The 26,308-nt window shown below is 39.0% G+C and overlaps 2 protein-coding genes and 1 pseudogene across 4 annotated transcripts; all 3 read right to left on the bottom strand.

The window, feature by feature from the left end:
- Positions 1 to 2,818: 2,818 nt before the first annotated feature.
- LOC104757547 (small ribosomal subunit protein uS11m) lies at positions 2,819 to 4,496 on the bottom strand. The gene is made up of 2 exons (XM_010480297.3): positions 4,277 to 4,496; positions 2,819 to 3,807 (listed from the first exon to the last, which is right to left on the bottom strand). Exons 1-2 carry the CDS (start codon positions 4,389 to 4,391, stop codon positions 2,990 to 2,992), a joined length of 933 nt encoding a protein of 310 aa, XP_010478599.1. The 5' UTR covers positions 4,392 to 4,496; the 3' UTR covers positions 2,819 to 2,989.
- Positions 4,497 to 8,395: 3,899 nt separating this feature from the next.
- On the bottom strand, positions 8,396 to 10,905 carry LOC104757549 (putative polyamine transporter At1g31830). 3 transcript variants are annotated; one of them, XM_010480300.3, is made up of 2 exons: positions 10,482 to 10,905; positions 8,396 to 10,141 (listed from the first exon to the last, which is right to left on the bottom strand). In XM_010480300.3, the coding sequence occupies exon 2, from the start codon at positions 10,097 to 10,099 to the stop codon at positions 8,648 to 8,650; it is 1,452 nt and encodes a 483-aa protein (XP_010478602.1). In that variant the 5' UTR covers positions 10,100 to 10,141; positions 10,482 to 10,905; the 3' UTR covers positions 8,396 to 8,647. The 3 variants fall into 3 exon arrangements, with proteins under 3 accessions (XP_010478602.1, XP_010478601.1, XP_010478600.1); XM_010480299.3 differs by having other exon boundaries at positions 8,396 to 10,223; XM_010480298.3 differs by having other exon boundaries at positions 8,396 to 10,213; positions 10,482 to 10,867.
- A 13,081-nt stretch (positions 10,906 to 23,986) lies between these two features.
- On the bottom strand, positions 23,987 to 24,676 carry LOC147924190 (secreted RxLR effector protein 161 pseudogene; annotated as a pseudogene).
- Positions 24,677 to 26,308: the final 1,632 nt, after the last annotated feature.

Consider the following 26,308-nt stretch of genomic DNA (forward strand, 5'->3'; position numbering starts at 1 on the left):
CTTAGTAAAATAAATATTCAAAAAATAGTGAATTGTTGAAAAAAAAAGTTAATAAACCACACTTTTCTTCATGGTCTTCTTTTTAGTCCTTTGATGTTTCCAAATATTTTGCTTGAACTTGAATCAACAAAATTGACATATTTAAATTAAATTAAAAATATGGTACTTGTTTATATTCTATGTGTATGTTGGCCTTGTTCAGGTTAGTTATTTTGGAATAATTCGAGTAAGAAAATCTATACTAGCATTTTTGCAGCATATTTAAGAAATAAATCTTTACTTTTGAATTATTTGCAATGTATGTCATTGCTTTTAATATTAGTTACCAAAACATCAAAATTAATTATAGGCAAGATTTTAAAAGATAAGGAAATCTTTATCTGATTAAAATATAAATATGTGATTCTTCTTTCACTTTTATTTTATTTTATATTTAAATTATGTTGAATAATTATATAATAATTTCAGTTAATAAAATTTGTGATTTTTCTGCATATCATGTAATTCAAAAAAAAATTAACCGAACATATATAATTTAATTAGTGAGCAAAAACTTGTGTATACAATGTCATACATTGCCTTAAATTGGGCAATAATTCAGAGTCATAATATAAAAGATATCAAAATGGTTTTGAATACAAATGAGCCACCAACCTTCTGGCATTCAGATTTAAATTTGTTGGTGTTACATGGGTAAAAAATTATTTCATTATTTTATTAACACTATAATATTAGAGTACTAGATATATTATTTTGCAGTTTACTGTAAATTAAATCATAGAATTATCAATCAAAATATAATTATATAATTTAAATGCTAAACAAAGGAAATAAATGTAGTTTAAATTTTACTTTTTTGTTGCAAATAACTTGTCCGGTTATTTGACAAATCTATTAAGATTAGGTTTGGTTTGGTATAACGTATACTGTATAAATACTTCGAATATGAACCATATATGATCCGGAATAGCTTCAGTTCCAATGAATACAGTTCTGATTTTGTTCGAAAGTAACCAAAACTTCCAATTTTAATATTAGTTGTTGCTTTTAATATTAGTTACCAAAACATCAAAATCAATTATAGGCAAGATTTTAAAAGATAAGGAAATATCTCAACGTGATTAAAATATAAATATGTGATAACTTCTTTCACTTTTATTTTATTTTATATTTAAATTATGTTGAATTATTATATAATAATTTTAGTTAATGAAATTTGTGATTTATCTGCATATCATGTAATTCAAAAAAATTTAACCGAACATATATAATTTAATTAGTGAGCAAAAAATTATGTATACAATGTCATACATTGCCTTTAAAAAATAGGCAATGATTCAGAGTCATAATGTAAAAGATATCAAAATGATTTTGAATACAAATGAGCCCGCAGATTTAAATTTGTTGGTGTTACATGGGTAAAAAAATTATTTCATTATTTTGTTAACACTATAATATTAGAGTACTAGATATATTATTTTGCAGTATACTGTAAATTAAATCATAGAATTAACAATCAAAATATAATTATACAATTTAATACTAAACAAAGGAAATAAAGGTAGTTTAAATTTTATTTTATTTTGTTACAAATAACTTGTGCGACTATATACAAATCTATTAAGATTAGGTTTGGTTTGATATAGCGTATGATGTATAAATACTTCGAATGTGAACCATATATGATCCAGCATAGCTTCAGTTCCAACGGATACAGTTCTGATTTTGTTCGAAAGTAACCAAAACTTCCGATTTTAATATTAGTTGTTGCTTTTAATATAAGTTACCAAAACATCAAAATCAATTATAGGCAAGATTTTAAAAGATAAGGAAATATCTCAACGTGATTAAAATATAAATATGTGATTCTCCTTTCACTTTTACGTTATTTTATATTTAAATTATGTTGAATTATTATATAATAATTTCAGTTAATGAAATTTGTGATTTTTCTGCATATCATGTAATTCAAAAGAAATTAACCGAACATATATAATTTAATAAGTGAACAAAAAATTATGTATACAATATCATACATTGCCTTAAAAAATTAGGTAATGATTCAGAGTCATAATATAAAGGATATCAAAATGATTTTGAATATAAATGAACCAGCAGATTTAAATTTGTTGGTGTTACATGGGTAAAAAAAATATTTCATTATTTTGTTAATATTATAATATTAGAGTACTAGATATATATTTTGCGGTATATTGTAACTTAAATCATAGAATTAACAATCAAAATATGATTATACAATTTAAATATTAAAAAAAGAAATAAAGGTAGTTTAAAAATTACTTTTTTCGTTAATATTAAAATTAGGTTTGGTTTGGTATAGCGTATACCATATAGATACTTCGAATGTGAACCATATATGATCCGGAATAGCTACAGTTCCAACGGACACGTTTTTGATTTTGTTCGAAAGTAAGCAAAACTTCCTACTTTAACCAAAAGTACAGTAAAAAAACAAAAACATGGTCGAAAGACTCAAAACCGAACTAAATCAAGAAATAATGTTTCGTACTTTTGTGGTAGTTTCGGGTGTTTTTGGATACCACTACGTTTTTAGGTTTTACCCGAACCGAACCAAAAATCAGTCTATAGTACTCTAAATCTTATGAATGCAACCAAAGTTTAAATTTTTGAGATAAAGATTTCACAATTCAATTGGATCTGGCTGATTCTTGTGATCTTTTGTTTAGACTATTGTATCGTGTCAAAACAGGAAAAAACCGGATCAAGGTTAACCAAGTTCAGGTTTATTGATCAAATCCCTTTGGTTCAAAAATCTCAAATAACGTGGAAGTGAATATAGAACCAAGTTCAGGTGTTTATTAATCAAATCCCATTGGTTCATACCCGATTTTCTTCGGATCTTAAACGAGAAACACACAACCAACAAAAGAGACAAATTTGCAAAACAAAATAGTTTCTACAGAGACCATAGAATATAACAAGAGACGACATGCCACAAGTTTACTTTTCACACCCGACGTTTCCTTGGTAATCTGCAACCATTATGAGCTTTCCTAGTGGTGTCCTCGATGTACACTATCGGATTCATATCAGACCTAGAGTTGGTGAATCCATCTCTAAACGCAATAATGGCTTTCCTCTTCTTCCCGAAATGCGTAAATCCATTGACCTTAACCACCACATTCTTCAACCCCATAGCCTTAGCTCTTCTCCCAATGTTTTCAGCGGTTGCATCAGCTGTGTAATTCGTCATCTTCCTTCCACCTTTAAGATCGGGCAAACTACCAGACGTTGCTTTCAGTTTGATGTTTCCTTTGGAATCTGTTACAGTGACAAAAGTGTTGTTCCGCAGCATCTTGATGTGGATGATGTCAGCATTCGTTTCGAGGTTTGGGCGATGGAAAGTAGAGAATATCCCAGAGGTTCTCTGTCTGTCATCTTCTAACACTTCTCTAACACGGTCCAGGTCGCTTGACTTCTCTCCGCTTGGAGAATTCTCCTTGAGAAGCGAAGATTGAGCGAAATTGTCGTAGGTAGATGGACTAGGAGCTGAGAATCTGCTTCCTCCCGTGTTTGAGAAACCTGGATTCGTCTGACTGAACTGACCAGGTAAGGTGTTTGGTAACCTTGGTCTCAGTGGATTTTTGAAGGTAGGAGGAGCATTAGGAGCAGAGAAACCGTTTCCTCCCCTGTTTAACATGCCTGCTTTCAAATCACCGAAAGTTCTCAAAGGCGAAGGGGGACTGTTCCTTCCGTTGTTTGGTACCCCTGAGTTGTTGTTTTCAGAGTCTCCAGGAAATGGCCCTTGCTCTCTGAATCTTCCTCCTGTACAAAGAATCCATGAAAGATCAAATCAATCAATCCAGATACAATTTAATCTCACTAACTAAAAGACTAAAGCTGTTATGAAGATATGTTTGTTGGATTCAGAATTAGTAGATTTCTTCTAGCTATATCCATCCAAACTATTGCCTAATTTCTAAAATCAGCAAATTGTTCAAGAGCCATTAAGAAGAAGCTGATCCTTTACGCGAGACTGAGTAGAAGACATCGATTCAATCTATAGGAAACTGTTATTAATCCAAAAGGCTAATCGAACGAATCCCCAAATCACGAAAATGTTAAACATTTTCATGGCGAATCACACTTACTAACAGTGGGAAAAAACCTATAACGCCGAATCCAAAACTTCGAATTCCTAATTTCTTGATCCAATCATTAAATCTGAGCCATAACTCAAAAGTAAAAGCAAAATGGCGTCTTTGGATCGTAAAGTTTAGGGAAATTAACGAACCAGAGAAGCCATCAGATTGAGACGAAAATCGCCGGACCGAATCGATTCCTCCAACATAGCCGCGAATCAACGAAGGAAGTGAAGAAGCTCGAAGATGACGAGAAACGCCATTCATTTTTTCTTCTCTCTTGCTCGCAAATTTTGGGGGTTTAGGGTTTTTTACTCTCTAGTTTAGAGTTTCTTCTTCCTCTCGATCACATGAAATTGTAGATCTACAAATGAAATTGGTATTACTTACTGGGCATTTTCATTTCAAATGGGCCTCTCCAATCATAGGCCCATTAGCTCTCTCCATATGATATTAAAGAAGGGAAAAAAAAATTGGAAAAATGTCATTTAAACAAACCATGAACTTTCAAATTTTGGTCATTTGAAAGTTCATGGTTTAAATGACATATATTTACAGTTCATGGTTTAAATGACATTTTTTCGAATTAAAATTATCATTAAAATGACATCGTTTTGTCCGTAACGGAGTGATTAACGGCATAGTAACGTCTGTTAGTAGGTCAAATTATCAGATTTAACATCATGTATTTTTTGGTTTGGTCAACAAAACTTCATGTTAAAAAAAGCTAGTCAACAAAAATTGACTTTTTTAAACGGCCTAAAACAAAGTTCATGGTTTAAATAACCAAAATTTGAAAGTTTATGGTTTAAATGACATTTTTCCCCGAAAAAAAAATTGTGTTTCGATTTCGATGTTTTTAATTATTTATGCAAAGATTAAATGTATATTTTAATCAGTCATATTTACATTATGTTTTCTTGTTGGAGGAATTCATTTATTTAACGATGTTTTTATGTAAACAAAAAAAAATTATATGTAGAAACCTTAAACATCACTTCAAATGAAACAGAGGAGTATTAGTTACAAGTTTCAAAAATGATTCAGTATGGGTTTAATTCCTAAACAAAACAAAAAAGATGAATGATACAACAATTACACATCTTCTTGTGTTTGTGATCTTAAACAGAGAATAAAGTAATTTGAACAAAAAGGAACAAAACAAACCAAAAATAGATACAATTTGTATGGCAATCGAATCCTTTTTTTTTTTTTTTTTGGCCAACGCAATGTGGTTCCATGCTTTGTGTTTTCCTTGCAAATAGCCAAATACTCCTAAGTAGCAAAGAATCTTCAAAATCCAATTAACCAAAAAGTAACCAAAAGTAACCAAAACTTCCGATCAACCAAAGTACAGTAAAAACACAAAAACATGGCGGAAAGACTCAAAACCAAACTAAATCAAGAAATAATGTTTGGTACTTTTGTGGTAGATTAGGCCTTTTAGGTGTTTTTGGATACCACTAGGTCTTCAGGTTTTACCCGAACCGAACCAAGAATCGGTCTGTAGTAGTCTAAATCTTATGAATGCAACCAAAGTTTAAAATTTTGAGACAAAGATTTCACAATTTAAAATATTAGGTTTAGATATATTCAATTGGGTCTGGCTGATTCTTGTGATCTTTTTGTTTAGACATTTGTATTGTGTCAAAACGGGAAAAACCGGATCACGGTTAACCAAGTTCAGGTTTAGTTATCAAAACCCTTTGGTTCAAAAATCTCAAAAGAACGTGGAAGAGAATATAGAACCAAGTTCAGGTGTTTATAAATCAAATCCCATTGGTTCATCATACCCGATTTTCTTCGGATCGTAAACGAGAAACAAAAGAGACAAATTTGCAAAACAAAATGGTTTCCGCAGTGACCATAGAGGAATATAAATCGAATCCCATTGGTTCATGCATGCCACACGTTTATTTTTCACACCCGACGTTTCCTTGGTGACCTGCAACCATTATGAGCTTTCCCAGTGGTGTCCTCGATGTACACTATCGGATATCCCTGAGGTTCTCCAGGTCGCTTGACTTCTTTTTGCTTGGAGAATTCTCCTTGAGAAGCGGAGATTGAGTGAATATTTCTCGTAGGTAGATGGACTAGGAGCTGAGAATCTGCTTCCTCCCGTGTTTGAGAAACCTAGATATTTATAGGTAGGAGAAACCGTTTGCTCGTAAGGATGCTTTCAAATCACTGAAAGATCTCAAAGGCGAAGAGGAACTGTTTGGTGGTATGCCTGAGTTGTTGTTATTTTCAGTCTCCAGAAAATGGCCCTTGCTCTCTGAATCTTCCCCCTGTACAAAAGAATCCATGAAAGACGAATCAATCAATCATAACTAAAAAAAAAAAAAAAAAAAAGACTATAAAGCTATGTTTGCTGGATTCAGATTTAGAGCTATATCCATCCAAAATTCAAAATTATTGCCTAATTTTTCTCAATTCAGGAAATTGTTCAAGACTGAGAGAGTATAAGACATCGATTCAATCTATAATCCAAAAGGCTAATCGAACGAATGAATCCTCAAATCACGAAAATGTTAAAACATTTTCATGGCGAATCACACTTTACTAACGCCGAATCCAAATTCCTAATTTCTTGATCCAAATCATTAAATCTGAGCCATAACTCAAAAAGTGAAAGCAAAATGGCGTCACCGGATCGTAATGTTTAGTAGGGAAAATAACGAACCAGAGAAGCCATCAGATTGAGATGAAAATCGACGGACAGAATTGATTCCACCACCATAGCCGCGAATCAACCTTAAGGAAGTGATGAAGCTCGAAGATGACGAGAAACTCCATTCATTTTTTTCTTCTCTCTACAAAACTAGCACAAGATTGACTCTATATGTTATATAGATAGATAGATAGATAGATAGATAAAAGAGAAGGAAGATATGGGTGTTTTATTCCCATGAATGAAAGGTCTTTTGGTCTTTTATATAGGAGTACAAGAGAGTTTTGCTTGATGACAAAGTAATTCTAGAAGATGGACCTTATAACGTGACGTGCATCCATCTGTTATTTTATAACAATATACTACAATTTATATGGCAATGGATTCCAAGCTTTTACTCCTAACGTATGAAAGATTCTTCAAAATCCGAATTGTCCTGCTTAAAACACTCGCGCATAACACTGATTGAGAGAATTTGACCATTCTCTTTCCATCGAGATGGTTTAGACTAGGTCTCTCATCAACAAACCGATGACTACCATCACAAAGCTCACTAAAGCCAATAGAACAACGACGAAACATATCAGTACTATGGGAGGAACACATATCATAACCGAACCAAGGGGTCTGTATCTTGTACGGTCTCGATGCATCCGGATATATATCAGCCTCGTCCTAACAAATGCTGTAAACTCCAAAACCATTCCATTTATAACCCCGCTAAGCCATTTCATCCAACCTACTTGAAACCCTCAAAAGGGTCCTAAAGCAGACGAGAGACCCAAACCACAAAGCCTCCATCTATAGGGAACATTGTGCTCATCTCAGCAGTGATCAGTGCCTCAGTAATACACCAAACGAAAGGGAAGATGATAAACACTGAAAAAGCTAACAGTGGTCCTGCTGCATTCACACTAGCTTCAGCCTTCAGCACCAAGAGGACCTCCTGACACTTCGTAGAATATGAGGAAAACGAGTGGTAACATCGAAACTTTCTGAATCGAATTTGTTGCTGATTTACGCAAAGAAACATCATCTTCATCACCTTGAAGATTAGCATAAGAAAAGTCATTCATGTTACAGTCTCTCATGGTAATAACACTTCCCTTCTGAATCAGCAAAAAGAAACAAGAATAAAGGTTAAACTATTGTACAAACTCTTGAATCCTTGATACGAAAGTCTTAACACTTTTACGAGAGTTTATGAAGTACGAACCGTGAGAGAATCAAGGGTGGCCTTAAGATCTTCCTCGTCTGAAGATTAGCAAAGATTGAGCTATGCTATGAGAAGAAAACAAAACTCATCCATATCGTTATAGTTGGTCATATCTTGTAATAGATTTTTAGAAACTGTGGTTCTCTGTTTTGAGATTGTCCATATCACATTGACAAGTCCTACATATTAATGAAACAGACGGAGACTGTGGTGATAGAAATCTCCCATCACTTCAATGAGACACTTGCGTTTCTGCTTTCATTAGAAAGAATGGTCAAACACTGATACTTGTCCTGCTAGCTTATGCTTTTTTGGGGTTTTCTGTGGAATTTGTTTCTTTTCTTTCAGATCATTAGCCATGAAATCTTATCTAAAGATCCAAGATTTACCAAACCTTGTTTTACACAAATCAATAATGGCAAAGACCAGAAAAAAAAAAATGAAAGGGAGATACAAACATATTGCACAAGTTTATTAGTAAAACCGTATGTAACGTAAACTAACTTTACGAGAAAGAAAGAAAAAAACTAACAACTTTAGAACAAGCTGTGAATGAACAGAGTACAGAGCTTAAGTCTATGGCTTACAAGCTCTGTACTGTAAAACATAGTTGTGGAAATGAACAAAGAACACTCTTTAACGTATCAGAGTTTCTTCATACTCCCGAGTTTGCTGCTGAAGGTCCGGTAAGTCAGAACTGATGGAGAATTTGACCCATCTCTTGCGATCCATATGGTTCAGAAAAGGATGCATTATGAAACCTACGAGTAGCATCACAACGCTTACTGCAGCTACTTTTAGAGACGAGAGTGCTACAACAGCACAGATCAGTATTGTTGGAGGAACACACATGAGGATCGAACCAACGGTTCCTATAGGTATCTTGTACGGTCTTGATGCAGCAGGGTGTTTCATTCTCATCCTAACAAAAGCTATAAACTCCAAAATCATACCAACGCAGTAGAGTAAGTTCTCTGCAGCTACAATCTCTTGAAAGCTTAGCCAAGACAAGAGCACAACGCCTGACGCTGAAAACAGAATCCCTAGTAAAGGTGTCCCATAGCGTGACCTCTTGGCAAAGAACTCAGGAAGCATACCGCGCTCAGCCATTCCAAGAAGTTGAAAAGAGTCACTACTCATCTCAGCTAGAAACATTCCCATGTTTGATGTGGCTGCAGCCGCTTGAACCCACCATCTCAACCACGCTCCACCGAGAGCTTTGGCAACATCAGAGAAATACCCATCTGTCCATTTCTCACGCTCTAACGGGATTGCCCCGGTTCCAGCCAAAAGAGGGAAGATATAAGAACAAGCAACTAAGATCACACCATAATACAAAGCCTTTGGAAGCGTCTTGTTCGGGTTCTCCACTTCACCAGCTAGAGTACTGATCGAATCCCAATAGTTAAGATTCCAGAAAAGTGTGTTTAGATACAAGTTCCAGTTCACATTCCCTAAGTCCATCACAAGCCACCTCGATGGCTCTATCTGCGGAATAGAAATCAAACCCATCACAGCAAAGGGAAGGATTGAGAAAACCCCCATAAGCACAGCAACCCAACCAACTATAGTCAGTCCCCTGTAGTTGAGATACGTCAACAAAATAGTCAACACCAAGATGGCTGCAACTCTAGGCAAACCGCTACCTAAAGCAGGGATTCCAGATTTCAAGTAATCAAGAAACAGAACAGGATACAACGCGTTGTCAATAACACCACTCAGCCATTTCATCCAACCTTGCTGAAACCCCCAGAATGGTCCCAAAGCAGAAGAAACCCACACAACATAACCACCATTCTCTGGAAACATTGTACCCATCTCAGCAGTGATCAAAGCCTCAGGGATACTCCAAATGAAAGGGAAGATCACAAACCCTAGAAGAGCTAACAATGGTCCAGCTGCATTCACACTATCCTCAACACCAAAAGGACCTCCTGAGACTTCATAGAATATGAGGAACACAAGTGGCAACATCGAAACTTTCCGAATCTTGTCGGTAGCTTTAGGTGACGACGGAACCTCCTCATCATCATCACGGCGGACACTTGAGTAAGGAACGTCATCGTTGCTGCTACTGTACTCTCTCATCTCAATAGACGACGATTGATCCACAGTGATGATCCTCCGCTTCTGCATAACGTCATCCAGATTTTAAACGGATTAGAACTCTCCACATCATCCCCAATTAAGGGTTTTTGATATCTGCAACAACCTTTACAGATTAACTCAAATTTGCTACAGTTCTTGAATCTAGGGTTCATCATAATTGGTAAAGCCAAAAAGGAGACTTTTTGTTACTTTTCTCAGATGGGTATCTTCACTATACATCAACAAAATCGAAAAAGAAACGAGAAGGAACTTAAAAGTAAAGGATCTCGGAACTGGATCATTCATCAAGAAACAGAGATTGATGTATTGATCAACGATGAATAAAGACTAAATCTTTAACGAGAAGTGAAGAAGTACGAACCGTGAGAGAATCGAGTCGAGGATCTTCTTGAGATCTCCGTCGTATGTTGAGGTTGGTGAAGCTTTGGAACGATTCCGAGATGGTTGAAGAAGAAAACAAAACAAACCCCTCTTTGTCGAATAAAACCCAGATTTCAAAAGAATGAAATTGAATTTTTTTTATATATTTAGTTTTCGCCTCGTGTCATCGATGTGGCTTTTTTTAAAAAGATTCTTGCGTCTGTTTTAAACAAATGGAGAAGGCAAAATGTGCGAAAAAATCACATAAGATGGATCTGGTATCTCGAATCTGGAATCTGGAATCTGGAATCTGGATCTCAAATTTTGCGCATGTGCTTTTAATATCTTGCTAGTGTTATTGTCCTTGTTGGTGTATATTATTTGACTATTCTTAAAAATCTTTGTGATTTGTGAATTTGGTGTATAACCAAATTAAAAAAAAAAACTATAGAAAGATATAATATATTACTTGGAAAAATTAAGAAAATAACATAGAGAGCAATTAAAATTACCATTTTAGTATTCGCTTGATGATATTAATGATAAATTGATAATAGGGTGGTGGCCGGAGGTAGATAGGGGTGATGGCCGAAGGTGGGCGGTGATAGTGGCCGGAGGGGGGGGGGGGTGGCAGTGGTGGTGGCTGGAGGTGGGGCGGTGGTAGTGGCTGGAGGTGGGGCGGTGGTTGGCCGGAGGTTCGTTGGAGGTTGACCGGAGGTTGGTTGGAAGTTAGCCGGAGGTGGTGGAAGGGGTGATGGTAGTTAGAAAAAAGAAAAAAAAGGCAAAACCTGTCATTAATACATAAATATAAAGAATATAATTGATTGATGGTTAGTATGGTTCGTATGGTTAGTTTGTGAATTATAGTATTTTTTTAGGTTATACAATCCAATTCCCGTAAAATCTAATTACGAATTTTAATTGTAATTACTAAAAAGTATTGCTCTTCATTAATACTTCTTTTTTTAACTTTGGTTTTACCTAATTTTAATGAGTTGTTATAAGGTTTAGAACTTAAACTTCAGACCAAAATGTAACAAACTAAACTATGATAAGTGGTAACCAATTTCTTTTTTTTTTGTCAACCAAACATATAATTAGAAGAAAAAAACTCCTATATTAGTTGTCCAAACATGAGGATAAGAGTTTACAAATGAAATTTTAGAGACTAACGTAAGCGAAAAACGAGCAAGGCAGTCTGCCCACACATTTGACACACGCGGAATCCTGGTAAGAGTAAAATAGAGAAATGAAGCTTTGAGCAAACTGAAATCGTCTAGTAGAATGGAGAAATCCGGCCATTCTTCAGACTGCACCATCGCCACTAGCTCCGCACAATTAGTCTCGAAACGTTGACAATCAAAACCGCCAGCCAGGATAGAAGCCATAGCCCAAACCAAAGCATGTAACTCCGAATGTAAAGGGGAATGGCTACGTCGATGACACCGTGCTCCCAGCAGATCGTCTTATCCTCACTATCACAATACCACTAACCCAGACTCAGAAAAGGATCTGTAGCTTTCCAGGATCCATCAATCTGTCAACGGAACGAAGGATCCCGGACCTTCGGAACCCGAACCTCCAAATTCGACGAATTTCCCAGGGAATCCACGGAAAATGATTTAACCTCCTCCCAAAATAACATATCATTAACCATTTTTTTTTTATGAAAACCGTATAAACTATACATATTTTGTAAAAGAATTACAAATGTAAAAGAATTACAAAACAAAAAAAAAAGTATTTGAGGCAAAAATATTTGATAAATTGGGCAAGGACAAAGCGTTATAAAATCTATTCACGTGTTGAAAGAGCAAATACTATGTACGGATCTGTGTTAGTTATTGTGTACCCTTTAGTTGGTTTGGTTTTACACTTTTACCTTTCGAACCATGCTGCTGATGTAGCAAATCTAGCAAATGTACCATGTCCATGGTATTACTATGGTCAGTCATTTAATCATTTTATTACCACAATATAGAAAACTTCAAATCTTTTATTTTAATTTCGAGTTTCGACCTTATTCATAATCCTCTTCCAAGAGAAAGTAGTACACTCAAATAAGGTGTAACGCCCGCGAACCAATTTGTGTATTTTTGGTGTGGGTGTCGATCGACACCCTTGGTGGCATCGATCGACACCATGTTTTCCGGTTTGGTCGGGTTTGATTTAATTACCGAATTGGTTCGGTTTGGTTTGATTTAAAACCCTAATCGTGTGTAAAAGGGGAAAAACGACCCTAGGTCGTATTATTTGTGGTTCTCGCCGTTTTTGAGAGGAAAAGAAAGAGAGAAAAGAGAGAAAAACTTTTCTGGGATTTCTGGGCTTGTTCTTGGTGATTTTGGAGAGATCTGAGGCTGTAGGAGTGTTAGCTGTTGCTGGAATCGAAGGGGAAGCTTCTGGAGGTGTTGTTTTCCACGTTTCTCAATCCAAACTTCTTGTTCTTGAGGTGAGTGCTTGACCATGGTTGATCTAAGCATGAGATCTCCCTTGTTTTGTGTGATTCCTTGTTATTTGTGGTGTTTGCTTGCTTGGGTACATTGTATTTGTGATTTCTAGTGAATTCCGAGATGATTAGACGTGTTTGGAGTCGAATCTGTGTTGATTGAGATCGGAGTTCGTCGCTGAGTTTCGCGCAGATCGTGACTGCAGAAGAGGCGTCGATCGATACCACTTTTGTGGAGCATCGATCGGCACCGTCTCGAGTAGCATCGATCGTCACCATTCCGGCATCGGTCGACACCAGTTCCTGTAGCATCGGTCGACACCGATTGAGCATCGGTCGACACTAGTACCTGCCGAGTCTTATTTTCCTGGTTTGATATGTTGATTGTGTTGTTGTTGTTTGTTGACTTGGGAGTCTCATATGCTTGTGTGTATAACCCAGTAGATGGGAGGACGGCCTCACTAAGTATTTATGATAATACTTACGCATCTCAATTGTTGTTTGTGATGTGCAGGTAAAGGCAAAGTGTGATCGTGGAATCAAGGCGATGATGAAGGGGTGTTCTAGAGACTTGATTGATTGTGGTCTAGCTGTTGTTAGGTTGCTAGATTAGGTCAAAGGAACATTGTAGGATGTTAGTGGTTGGTTATCTCTTTATTTGATTGATGTTATTGGTTATTGGATTTGAATGTTGGAATTCTTTTGGTTTAATGGAATTTGTTTTATTTGATTATCCGCGGTTATTGAATGATGATAGGATGTAGTGGGTATGGGACCACTAGTAAATTAAGGTATTAAAAAAAAAAACGGGAAGGGTTGTTTCAATTTGGTATCAGAGCCCTTACGGTTCTAGGTCTAGGGTTCATTGTGCTTTTGCTGTTGATGTTTAGGATTACATGCTATAATTGATTGTGTGATTGGCAATTGTGTGTGGCATGAAGTCCTAGAACATCCTCTTCGAGCCTGATTGTGATTCCACGGTGAGTTGTGTTTCTTGTGTATTAGAATTATTGTTTGCTTAGCCTTCTGTTCTTGGATGATACAGATGGTTAGGGGTGAGGATGCTGTTGGTCGCGGTCGTGGTCGTGGGCGTGGTCGTGGTCGTGGTCGGGGACGAGGTCAGGTTCCTGAGGCCAGTGTGAGTGTGACCCAGAGCATGGCCAGTGAGGAGGTGGCGGAGTCACAGGTTCATCCTAGTGTGTCTGGAGACCAGGCTGGTTTGGGTGACGGCAGGGCGGATGGGCCCGGTGTCGGTCACGGTGTTGCCCCGGGTGTGGGGGTTGCAGCGGGAGGTGCTCCAGGCAGGGAGGATGTCTTGATGGACTTGCTAGCTCAGGTAGCTCAGGCTTTGCAGCGACTTCCAGCAGTTGTGCCGCCAGTGGTTGGTGGGCAGGATCCAGTAGTGCCGCCAGTGGGTGGTGGACAGGTTCCAGTGGTGCAGCCTGCAGCGGGTTTGCAGGCAGGTGTGCAGCCGGGGGCCGAGGTAGTGGATGCTCAGTATGTTCGGATGATGGAGCAGCTGCGGCATGTGGGAGCAGGGTATTTCTCAGGAAGTACCGATCCGAGTGTAGCGGATGAGTGGAGAGAGCGGATGGAGGATATTTTCCTTTCGCTTAGGTGTCCCGACCGGTACAGGGTGGATCTGGCAGTGTTTTACTTGTCAGGAGATGCTCGTGTGTGGTGGAGGTCGGTGACAGCACGGAGGGTGCAGAGGGGTATGTCTTGGGGAGATTTTGTGGGGGAGTTTAACTCCAAGTATTTTCCTCAGGAGGCACTTGATCGTATGGAGGCACGGTTCTTGGGTCTGACTCAGGGGAACCGTACAGTGCGGGAGCTGGATGCAGAGTTCAGTCGGCTTGTAGGGTATGCAGGCAGGGCATGGGAGCCAGAGGCGGCTCAGGTGCGGAGGTTTTTGTTGGCTCTGCGGGATGATTTGAGGACTCGGTGTAGAGTGAGGAGTTATGCTACGAGAGCGGAGTTGGTTGAGGTTGCAGCTGGGATAGAGGATGATTTGAGGTCACAGGTGGTTGTGGCCGGTTCTTCAGTGCAGCCACAGCAGTCTCAGCAGTCCCAGCCGTCTTCTGTTCCTAGCAAGGGCGGCAAGCCTGCGCAAGGGCAGAAGCGGAAGTTTGATGCTATGCAGAGGTCGAGGCACGGGGGTGCGAGATGCTTTGGGTGTGGTAGTAGGATCCACAAGGTGACTAGCTGTCCACAGAGAGGTGAGCAGCGGGCAGTGACAGAGCAGCGGGCGGTGACGGAGCCGCGGACCGATACTCGAGTGTGTTACTACTGCAGAGAGACGGGGCATATCAAGCCTCGTTGTCCCAAGTTGCAGCAGAGGGCAGTAGCAGTGTTGCAGGCTGGAGCTCAGCCAGGGGTGCAGCAGGGTGTGCAGCACGGTGTGCAGCCGGTGGGTTGGATTGAGCCGACGACTCAGGTGTACTCGACCTAGGAGCCCGGTGGCACTAGTGCAGGAGCGATCACAGGTATAACTTCTGAGATTCGAACTTAGTCAATTCAATAGTTCAGATTATATTTGTTTTTGCTTGTGGTCAAGTGTTAGGTTCTCAACACATGAGATTTGTGTAGGGACCTTGTTGGTGGGCGGGTTTAAGTCCCATGTTATGTTTGATTCTGGAGCTTCTCATAGCTTCATTACTCCGGAGTGTGCCGTGAGTGCGGGGATCAGAGGGGATTCTGGAGAGCGTTCAGGAGTTGTCAGAGTTGCTGGAGGCAAGTTTCTGAGGGTTATTGGACGAGCTGGAGGAGTTGATATTCAGATCGCAGGAGAGTCGTGGCCAGCGGATTTGCTTATCAGTCCAGTGGAATTGTATGACGTCATTCTTGGTATGGATTGGTTGCATCGGTATAAGGTGCATTTGGATTGCTATCGGGGTAGAGTGGAGTTTGAGCGTCCAGGAGGGAAGTTGGTTTTTCAGGGTATTAGACCGACTTCGGGGAGTCTCGTGATCTCAGCCGTTCAGGCAGGGAAGATGATCGAGAAGGGCCGTGAGGCTTATCTGGTTACTATATCTATGCCAGAGTCAGTGGGGAAGTCTACGGTTAGCGGTATTCCGGTTGTGGAGGACTTTGAGGATGTATTCCAGTCATTGCAGGGATTACCACCATCTCGGTCGGATCCTTTTACCATTGAGCTGGAACCGGGGACGATGCCGTTATCCAAGGCTCCTTACAGGATGGCTCCAGCAGAGATGGCAGAGCTGAAGAAGCAGCTGGAGGATTTGTTGGGCAAGGGTTTTATCCGTCCTAGTTGTTCACCGTGGGGAGCTCCGGTGTTGTTTGTTAAGAAGAAGGATGGGAGTTTTCGGTTGTGTATTGACTACCGGGGTTTGAACCGAGTTACTGTGAAGAACAAGTACCCTCTCCCGAGGATTGATGAGTTGTTGGATCAGTTGAGGGGTGCTACTTGGTTCTCCAAGATCGACTTGGCTTCAGGTTATCATCAGATCCCTATTCATGAGACAGATGTGAGGAAGACAGCCTTCAGGACGAGATATGGGCACTATGAGTTTGTGGTGATGCCATTTGGGTTGACAAACGCGCCAGCTGCGTTTATGAGATTGATGAACAGCGTGTTCCAGGAGTTTCTGGACGTGTCAGTCATCATTTTCATCGACGACATCCTGGTATATTCTAAGAGTCCTGAGGAGCATGCAGTACATCTGAGAGCAGTGTTGGAGAAGCTGCGGGAGCAGAAGCTGTTTGCTAAGCTGAGTAAGTGCAGTTTCTGGCAGCGTGAGATGGGGTTCTTGGGTCATATTGTTTCAGCTGAGGGAGTTTCAGTGGATCCAGAGAAGATTCAGTCCATCAGGGAGTGGCCGAGGCCGCAGAGTGCCACTGAGATTCGGAGTTTCCTGGGGTTAGCAGGTTACTACAGGAGGTTTGTTCGGGGTTTTGCGAGTATGGCTCAGCCGATGACTAAGCTTACAGGGAAGGATGTCCCGTTTGTGTGGTCACCAGAGTGTGAGGCAAGTTTTGCAAGTCTCAAGCAGATGTTGACTATCACGCCGGTGTTAGCATTGCCTGAGCAGGACGAGCCTTATGTTGTGTATACAGATGCTTCTAGAGTGGGGTTGGGTTGTGTACTTATGCAGCAGGGGAAGGTTATAGCTTATGCTTCGCGGCAGTTGCGGAAGCATGAAGGTAATTACCCTACTCATGATTTGGAGATGGCAGCAGTGATCTTTGCTCTTAAGATTTGGAGATCCTATCTGTATGGTGGGAAGGTACAGGTATTTACAGATCACAAGAGTCTGAAGTATATTTTTACTCAGCCTGAGCTGAATTTGAGGCAGAGGCGTTGGATGGAGTTAGTAGCAGATTATGATTTGGACATAGCTTACCATCCTGGTAAAGCTAATCTGGTTGCAGATGCCTTGAGTCGGAAGCGGGTGGCTTCGGCTCAGGAGCAGGATATGGAGGTGTTGGTAGGTGAGATTAGTGCATTGAGTTTGTGTGCTATCTCACAAGAACCTTTGGGTTTGGAGGCAGTTGATAGAGCAGATTTGTTGAGCAGAGTGAGGTTAGCTCAGGAGAGTGATGAGGGGCTGGTGAATGCCTCTAAGGCTGCGGGTGCAGAGTATCAGGTTTCTGCTAATGGTACTATCCTTGTGCATGGTCGGATCTGTGTGCCCAAGGGTGAGGATTTGAGGCAGGAGATACTGAGAGAGGCTCATTCGAGCAAGTTCTCTATTCATCCAGGAGCGACCAAGATGTACCGTGATCTCAAGCGGTATTATCACTGGGTCGGGATGAAGAAGGACGTAGCAGACTGGGTGGCAAAGTGTGATACTTGCCAGCTGGTGAAGGCGGAGCATCAGGTTCCTGGTGGTTTGTTACAGAGTTTACCCATTCCAGAGTGGAAGTGGGATTTGATCACAATGGACTTCGTGGTAGGTTTACCTGTGTCGAGGACGTTTGATGCTATTTGGGTCATTGTGGACCGTTTGACTAAGTCTGCACATTTTCTGGCCATCAAGAAAACTGATGGAGCAGCGGTTTTGGCCAAGAAGTATGTGAGGGAGATAGTCAGATTGCATGGTGTACCTGCTAGTATTGTGTCTGATAGAGATTCCAAGTTCACTTCGGTGTTCTGGAGGGCGTTTCAGGCAGAGATGGGCACGAAAGTGGATATGAGTACAGCCTACCATCCTCAGACGGACGGTCAGTCGGAGAGGACGATCCAGATTTTGGAGGATTTATTGAGGATGTGTGTGCTGGATTGGGGTGGTCATTGGGCAGATCACTTGAGTTTGGTGGAGTTTGCTTATAACAACAGCTACCAGGCTAGTATTGGGATGGCTCCTTATGAGGCCCTGTATGGGAGGCCGTGTCGTACACCTTTATGTTGGATTCAGGTGGGGGAGAGGAGCATATTTGGTGCAGATTTTGTTCAGGAGACCTCGGAGAAGATTCGGGTTTTGAGGCTGAACATGAAGGAGGCTCAGGATCGGCAGAAGAGCTATGCTGATAAGAGGAGAAAGGATCTTGAGTTTCAGGTTGGTGATAGAGTGTACCTCAAGATGGCCATGTTGCGGGGTCCGAACAGGTCTTTGACAGAGACTAAGTTGAGTCCGAGGTACATGGGTCCGTTCAGAGTGGTTGAGCGGGTGGGACCAGTGGCATATAGGCTGGAGTTGCCTGAGGTTATGCGTGCGTTCCACAAGGTATTTCATGTGTCGATGCTGAGGAAGTGTCTTCATGAGGGTGATCAGTTGTTGGCTAAGATTCCTGAGGATCTTCAGCCTAACATGACTTTGGAGGCGAGACCAGTGAGGGTGCTCGAGAGGAGAGTCAAGGAACTTCGGAAGAAGAAGATTCCTTTGATGAGAGTCCTGTGGGACTGTGACGGAGTAGAGGAGCAGACTTGGGAGCCCGAGGCGAGGATGAAGGCAAGGTTTAAGAAGTGGTTTGAGAAGCAGACCGCTTGAGCTTGTCTAGCCGGGACCGAGTTGTAGTCCGTGGCTGGAGCGGGTACGGAGTATTCCAGCCCATCTCTCTTGATATTTGGTCGCTTAGGGGTGGTTGGTTGTGCGACTAAGTATCAAGATGAGGTGGTGCTCGGGATGCGAGTTGATGGCTCCAGTTGTTGTATTTTTGTTTCCTGATGTATTTTCGTTGAGTTTGTAACGATTATGACATTTTGAGATTAATAAGATGAGTATTTTTCTTTATGTTTGACTGTTGTTGTCATGGGAAAAAGAGAAATAGCTCGGGTTTCTAGTTTTGGAAAGTTACCATAAATAGAAAGTTTCCACAAAAGGAAGGTTTCCATAAATAGGAAGTTTCTAAAATGGGAATGTTTTGTGGAAATGTGAGGTAGATCTAGCCGGGAGATACTCGTTGGCATCAGTGTTTGTTTTTGCTCTAGGCCGTGTGGGCCCAACTCACGTGATACCGATAGCTCGATGGACTTTGTGGCCAGAGAGTGGGAGTGGTATGTTGCTTCGGATGACGATCCGAGAGCGCGCTTGAGGGTGACGACCCAAGAGCGGGATATGTGAGGCTCCCTGGATACCGTAGCTGTGAGCCGAGGCTCGGCAGTGAGCCGGTATGTCTCGAGGGTTGCGACCCGAGAGCGGGGGGAGTGGGTGTGGGTGACTTCCTGGATGCCGTAGCTTAAGGCGGTTGGCCTGATAGCGAGCCGACATGATTCGTTGGTTGCGACCACGGACGGGGGAAGCACTGAGTTGTGAGCAGATAGTGTTATGATGCGAGTATATTGGCTAGAGGGAGACCTCGAGGGTCAGTCGGAGGTGTGCGGGCTGTTGCGACAGTGGCACGGGAAACCTTGACTGATGGTGTTTAGTCCGGTCTGGGGACGTGCGGGCTGTGATGACGGTGGCACGGAGGTCCTTGGCAGATGGACGGTATTGCGGGATTCGGGGACGAATCCATATTGGTGGGGGAGAATTGTAACGCCCGCGAACCAATTTGTGTATTTTTGGTGTGGGTGTCGATCGACACCCTTGGTGGCATCGATCGACACCATGTTTTCCGGTTTGGTCGGGTTTGATTTAATTACCGAATTGGTTCGGTTTGGTTTGATTTAAAACCCTAATCGTGTGTAAAAGGGGAAAAACGACCCTAGGTCGTATTATTTGTGGTTCTCGCCGTTTTTGAGAGGAAAAGAAAGAGAGAAAAGAGAGAAAAACTTTTCTGAGATTTCTGGGCTTGTTCTTGGTGATTTTGGAGAGATCTGAGGCTGTAGGAGTGTTAGCTGTTCGAAGGGGAAGCTTCTGGAGGTGTTGTTTTCCACGTTTCTCAATCCAAACTTCTTGTTCTTGAGGTGAGTGCTTGACCATGGTTGATCTAAGCATGAGATCTCCCTTGTTTTGTGTGATTCCTTGTTATTTGTGGTGTTTGCTTGCTTGGGTACATTGTATTTGTGATTTCTAGTGAATTCCGAGATGATTAGACGTGTTTGGAGTCGAATCTGTGTTGATTGAGATCGGAGTTCGTCGCTGAGTTTCGCGCAGATCGTGACTGCAGAAGAGGCGTCGATCGATACCACTTTTGTGGAGCATCGATCGGCACCGTCTCGAGTAGCATCGATCGTCACCATTCCGGCATCGGTCGACACCAGTTCCTGTAGCATCGGTCGACACCGATTGAGCATCGGTCGACACTAGTACCTGCCGAGTCTTATTTTCCTGGTTTGATATGTTGATTGTGTTGTTGTTGTTTGTTGACTTGGGAGTCTCATATGCTTGTGTGTATAACCCAGTAGATGGGAGGACGGCCTCACTAAGTATTTATGATAATACTTACGCATCTCAATTGTTGTTTGTGATGTGCAGGTAAAGGCAAAGTGTGATCGTGGAATCAAGGCGATGATGAAGGGGTGTTCTAGAGACTTGATTGATTGTGGTCTAGCTGTTGTTAGGTTGCTAGATTAGGTCAAAGGAACATTGTAGGATGTTAGTGGTTGGTTATCTCTTTATTTGATTGATGTTATTGGTTATTGGATTTGAATGTTGGAATTCTTTTGGTTTAATGGAATTTGTTTTATTTGATTATCCGCGGTTATTGAATGATGATAGGATGTAGTGGGTATGGGACCACTAGTAAATTAAGGTATTAAAAAAAAAAACGGGAAGGGTTGTTTCATAAGACTTCTTGATAAAACTGAATTTTGGATATTTGTGAATGAAAAATAGAATTTTTTGAACTTTATGGTAATTTTTTTACCAAATAACCATATGTTATTACAGTTCTGCCTCCAAAACTATTTCTTTTGCCTCTAATAATTTCTTCGTTTTTGTGGTCTAATAATTTTTTTTGTTGCTTCTAACAGTTTTTAAAGCTACAAACATTCTTAATAAAACTGTATCAAACAACACCCTAGTCGTCTCTCCATTAGGTCCAAAGCCAACATCCGGAAATGAGGAAGAATAACAAAGTATCAATACTATTGTGGGTTTGCTTTTCATAAAGATACATAAAAGTCAGCTTCTAATCAAGTTGTTTGATATTTATCACTTAAGATTTGGAAACTAACTGTATATGAAATCCCCTAGCCCTGGGCATTCGGTTCATCCAGTTTACTCGGTTCAGTTTTTTCGGTTTTTCAATCACGCCGAATTAAACCGAATAATATTCGATAATCGGTTTAATCGGTTTGGTTTTCTGCTTTAAAATCTATTCCGGATTGGACCGATTTTGTTTTTTTCTCGGTTAATTCGGGTAATCGAACATAAAATACACTGTGAAATTGTGAAATTCATAAGATTCAATCAAGAAACTCTTCTAGAAGTTACCAAAAATATGTAAGAGGTTAAACCAATGAAAAGGATTAAGGGTGAGACCTTACGATAGAGAGCAAATCTGAGTTTCGAACACAAAATCTAAGGTCTCATAGCGTTAATACGATCAAGGAAGATTAGGAGGAAGAATTAAGAGAAAGGAGACAGAAGAATTGAGAAACGGTGATCTTTTACACTACAAAGAATTGAAAATCAGGAGAGGGAAAGACATTTGCTCTGTGGTTTCTGGTGTTCGGAAGACACAAGTGGTAGAGAGGTAAGAGAACGGCTGGGAGCAAGTGGAAGAAAAAACAAACTAAAGCTAGGGTTTTCATTAATTAGTTAGAGCATGGGCTTTAACAATGTTTGGGCCATGCCTCACAGTTCAATAATGAGATTACATTAAACATTTTCTATTACATAGGCCCAAGAAAACTATTACTCTTTTTGATTAAACGCAGATAACCTAGCGTTTTTATTTTGTTTGTTTATCTTTGTTCCGTCGTCTTTCTGCAACTCATCAATGGCGGAACTCATCGTCCGCTTATCTATGGCAGATTGTCTAAGATAGGTGATGATTGGAAGAGAACCGAAAAACCGTTCGGTTATACCTTGCCGAACCGAACCGAATTGAAAACCGAAATTGCTAATTTTTTTTGCCGATCGGTTCACGCTGTCTCTCAGATTTGGTGCCGAAAACCGAAAAACTCTGTTCTTTCGATTCGGTTTTCTCGGTTCTTATCGAACGCCCAGGGCTAAAATTCCCTAGAGACCTTATTAATTAATCCTAATTACATCTATATCATTATAGACTAAATAAAAATTTATTAAATAAATTAAACTATATGTAGTTATTTAGGGGGTGTATTGAAACTATGATTTTGGCGGATTTGATGGGATTTAAGAAATTTGGAATTTTGGTAGATTTTAGGAGAGTTGATATGATTTATGTTAAAATTCTATTAAATCCCACCTAAAAACATGAGATTTGGATTTCTGTATTTTTAACTAAACAAATCCTCTCAAATCCTCCAGAATTCCAAAAACTTATTAAAATCCAAATCCACAAACTGTTTTGAATAACAGTGGATTTTAAAGTAGATTTTTAAATCATCAGTTCAATAACAGTGGATTTCAGGAGACTTTTTAAAATCCATGATTGAACAACATAGGATTTGTAAATTTTACACAAATAACTTAAAATGTCAAGTTGAATAATTTGAAAAAAAATATTATACTTCTTTAAAAAACAACAAATTAATTTATTTTAAAAAATTTAATAATTATTTATGTTTTATTAAACTATTCATACAAATTTTTTCAACGCGTTAAAATTATTATTTACTTTAAAATATTTCACGGGTGAAACGTATATTTATAGAAAATAAATGTAAATTTGAATAAAACAAAAAAAAATTATTTACATAATTTATTTTATTAAAACAAATATCAAATCTCAAATAATAATTTTATTTGAATTAATTTATCCGCACTATGTGTGGGTTGTTACCTAGTAACTATAAATTCTCAAGCTATTTCCAATGTAGTACGTTTAAATCAAGAATAACCCCGAATCAACAACAAAAAAAAAAAAAAAAGAATAACCCCGAACAACTGACACCTTGAAATTCTTGATTTTCCTGTTGACAATTCTTGATAATATTTTTCAATTTTATTTTAACATTTGATGCATAATTTTTCAACTTTAAATGATTACCAAGAGTTATAAAATACTGAGACCAGAAATATTTTCCTATAAAAAGATTGTTGACAATACATTATATCCAAAAACTTATTGGTAACAAATCTGAAAAAATCTAGTCATTGTTGTGAATTATAACTAGAATACACTTATATGTGTTTTACAATACTTTGTAAAGAGTACAAGAAATAATAAAGAGATAGAGAGGGAGAGAGGAGAAGCCACGAGAAAGGGAGAGAGATTGGGAAGCTTATTTTTGGTCAAAGAACTTATACATTTTACTCTTCTTACACAACTCCTTATTTATAATGTACTATAAAAGATATGAGTCACACACTTATTCACATGGTAATGACAAGTGGTAAGTTAGTGTAATATTACATGAACAAGTGTCATGACATATGTCTTGTGATGGATTAATCATAATTATATTTTACAATACTCCCCCTTGATTATCCATCACCATTCACGAGTTACGTATTACCTCATTAAAAACCTTGTTACGGAAAAACTCATTGGGATAAAAACCATGACAAGGGAAAAAGAGTATAGTAACGTAATCTCCCCCTCGAAAAGATATGTATGATCCTTCTTCATAAATCTCGTAGATGACACATTCCAATACTGTGAATATGCTTTCTGAATGTGGTAGTCGGAAGTGCCTTTGTGAATAGATCTGCTGCATTGTCACTTGAGCGGATATGTTGAATATCAACTTCCTTCTTTTGCTCGAGTTCTTGAATGTAGGAGAAAAATCTTGGAGGTATATGCTTTATCCTGTCGCTCTTGATGTAACCTTCTTTGATTTGGGCGACACAAGCAGCATTGTCTTCGAATAATGTTGTTGACTCTTTCTTGGTGACTATTCCACTTGATTCTTGTATGTGTTTAGTCATTGATCTGAGCCATACACATTCCCTCGATGCTTCATGAAGAGCAATTATTTCTGCAAGATTTGATGAAGTGGCGACCAAAGTCTGTTGCTGTGAGCGCCATGAGATTGTAGTTCCTCCAATTGTGAAAACATATCCAGCTTGGGATCGGGACTTATGTGGATCTGATAAATATCCTGCATATGCAAAACCAATTAGACCAACCGAAGAGTTTCTAGGATAGAAGAATCCCAAGTTAATCGGACCTTGAAGATAACGGATAATATGTTTTAGCCCATTCCAATGCCTGCGAGTAGGGGATGAGTTGTATCTTACAAGTAGATTCGTAGCGAATGCAATATCTGGTCTAGTGCAATTTGCAAGATACATGAGTCCACCGATAGCACTCATATAAGGTACTTCGGGACCAAGTATTTTCTCGTTATTTTCACAGGGTCTGAATGGATCACGATCGACATTCAGGGGGGTGTATTTAACTTGACATTTTAAGTGATTTGTGTAAGAGTTACAAATCCTATGTTATTCAATCATGTATTTTAAAAAGTCTTCTGAAATACATTGTTATTGAACTGATGATTTAAAAATCTACTTTAAAATCCATTAAAATCTCTTGTTATTGAACTGATGATTTAAAAATATACTTTAAAATCCACTGTTATTCAAAACAGTTTATGGATTAGGATTTTAATAACTTTTTGGATTCTTGAGGATTCTGGAGGATTTGTTTAGTTAAAAATAAAGAAATTCAAATCTCATGGTTTTAGGTGGGATTTGAAAGAATTTTACAGAAAATTATATGAACTTCCCTAAAATCTATCAAAATATAAAATTTCCTAAATCCCATCAAATTCTCCAAAATCATGGTTTAAATACACCCTCCTCAGAGATCGATTGACCATTGGAGTACTCAAATGAGTCGCTTTGTCCACATTAAAGCGCTTTAAAATCTTTTTCGTATAATTTGATTAATGCACAAATATTTCATCTTGGAAATGCTCTATTTAAAGCCCGAGACAGAATTTAGTCTTTCCAAGATCTTTCATTTCAAACTCTTCCTTCATATGGATTCTTGCATCATCATTCTCCTTTTGAGTTCCAATTATATTCAGATTATCAACATATACAGCAATTATCACAAATCCCGATGGAGATTTCTTTATAAAGACGCATGTGCATATTTCATTATTAACATACCCTTTCTTCAATAGGTATTCGCTTAAGCGATAATACCACATGCGCCCGGATTGTTTTAATCCGTAAAGTGATCGCTGTAATTTGATCGCACAAATTTCATTAGAGTCTAATGCTTTAGGAATCTTAAATCCTTCTTAGATTTTCATGTATATATTATTATCCAATGATCCATATAAATATGCTATCACTACATCCATAAGATACATTTCTAAATTCTTAGAAGTCGTTAGGCTCATCGAGTACCTGAATGTAATTGCATCCATGACTGGAGAATATGTTTCTTCATATCAACTCCAGGTCTTTGAGAAAAACCTTGTGCAACAAGTCGGCCTTTATATCGTGTGATTTCATCTTTCTCATATATTTTTCGCACAAATACCCACTTCCAACCAACAGGTTTTACATCTTTAGATGCAGTGACAATAGGTCCAAAGACATTTCTTTTATTGAGGGAGAGCAACTCTAGTTGCATAGCCTTTTTCCATTTCTCCCAATCAGGCCTATGTTGACATTCTGATACGGACCTTGGATCTCGATCATCTTTTTCATGATCGATCTCTTTAGATGCAGAAAAAAAGAATATTCCATTTTCATCATCGATTTCATCTCTAGCCCATTATATTCCATCTTGAGCATAGTTAATAGAAATCTCATATTTTTCTGTATCATCCTGAGGACTTTTCTCTTTATTTGGTTCTTCTTGAACCTTTTCATCTACCATTTTCTTTTTCTTTCGGGGATTTTTATCTTTAGAGCCCATTGGCCTCTTTCAGGGATTTTTATTCTTGTTTAATACCTCCCCCTAACGATGGAAATTCATCTTCATTA

The sequence above is a fragment of the Camelina sativa genome, chromosome 17 (assembly GCF_030686135.1).
Source record: "Camelina sativa cultivar CO46 ecotype springtype chromosome 17, ASM3068613v1".
NCBI classification, from domain to species: Eukaryota; Viridiplantae; Streptophyta; class Magnoliopsida; order Brassicales; family Brassicaceae; genus Camelina; species Camelina sativa.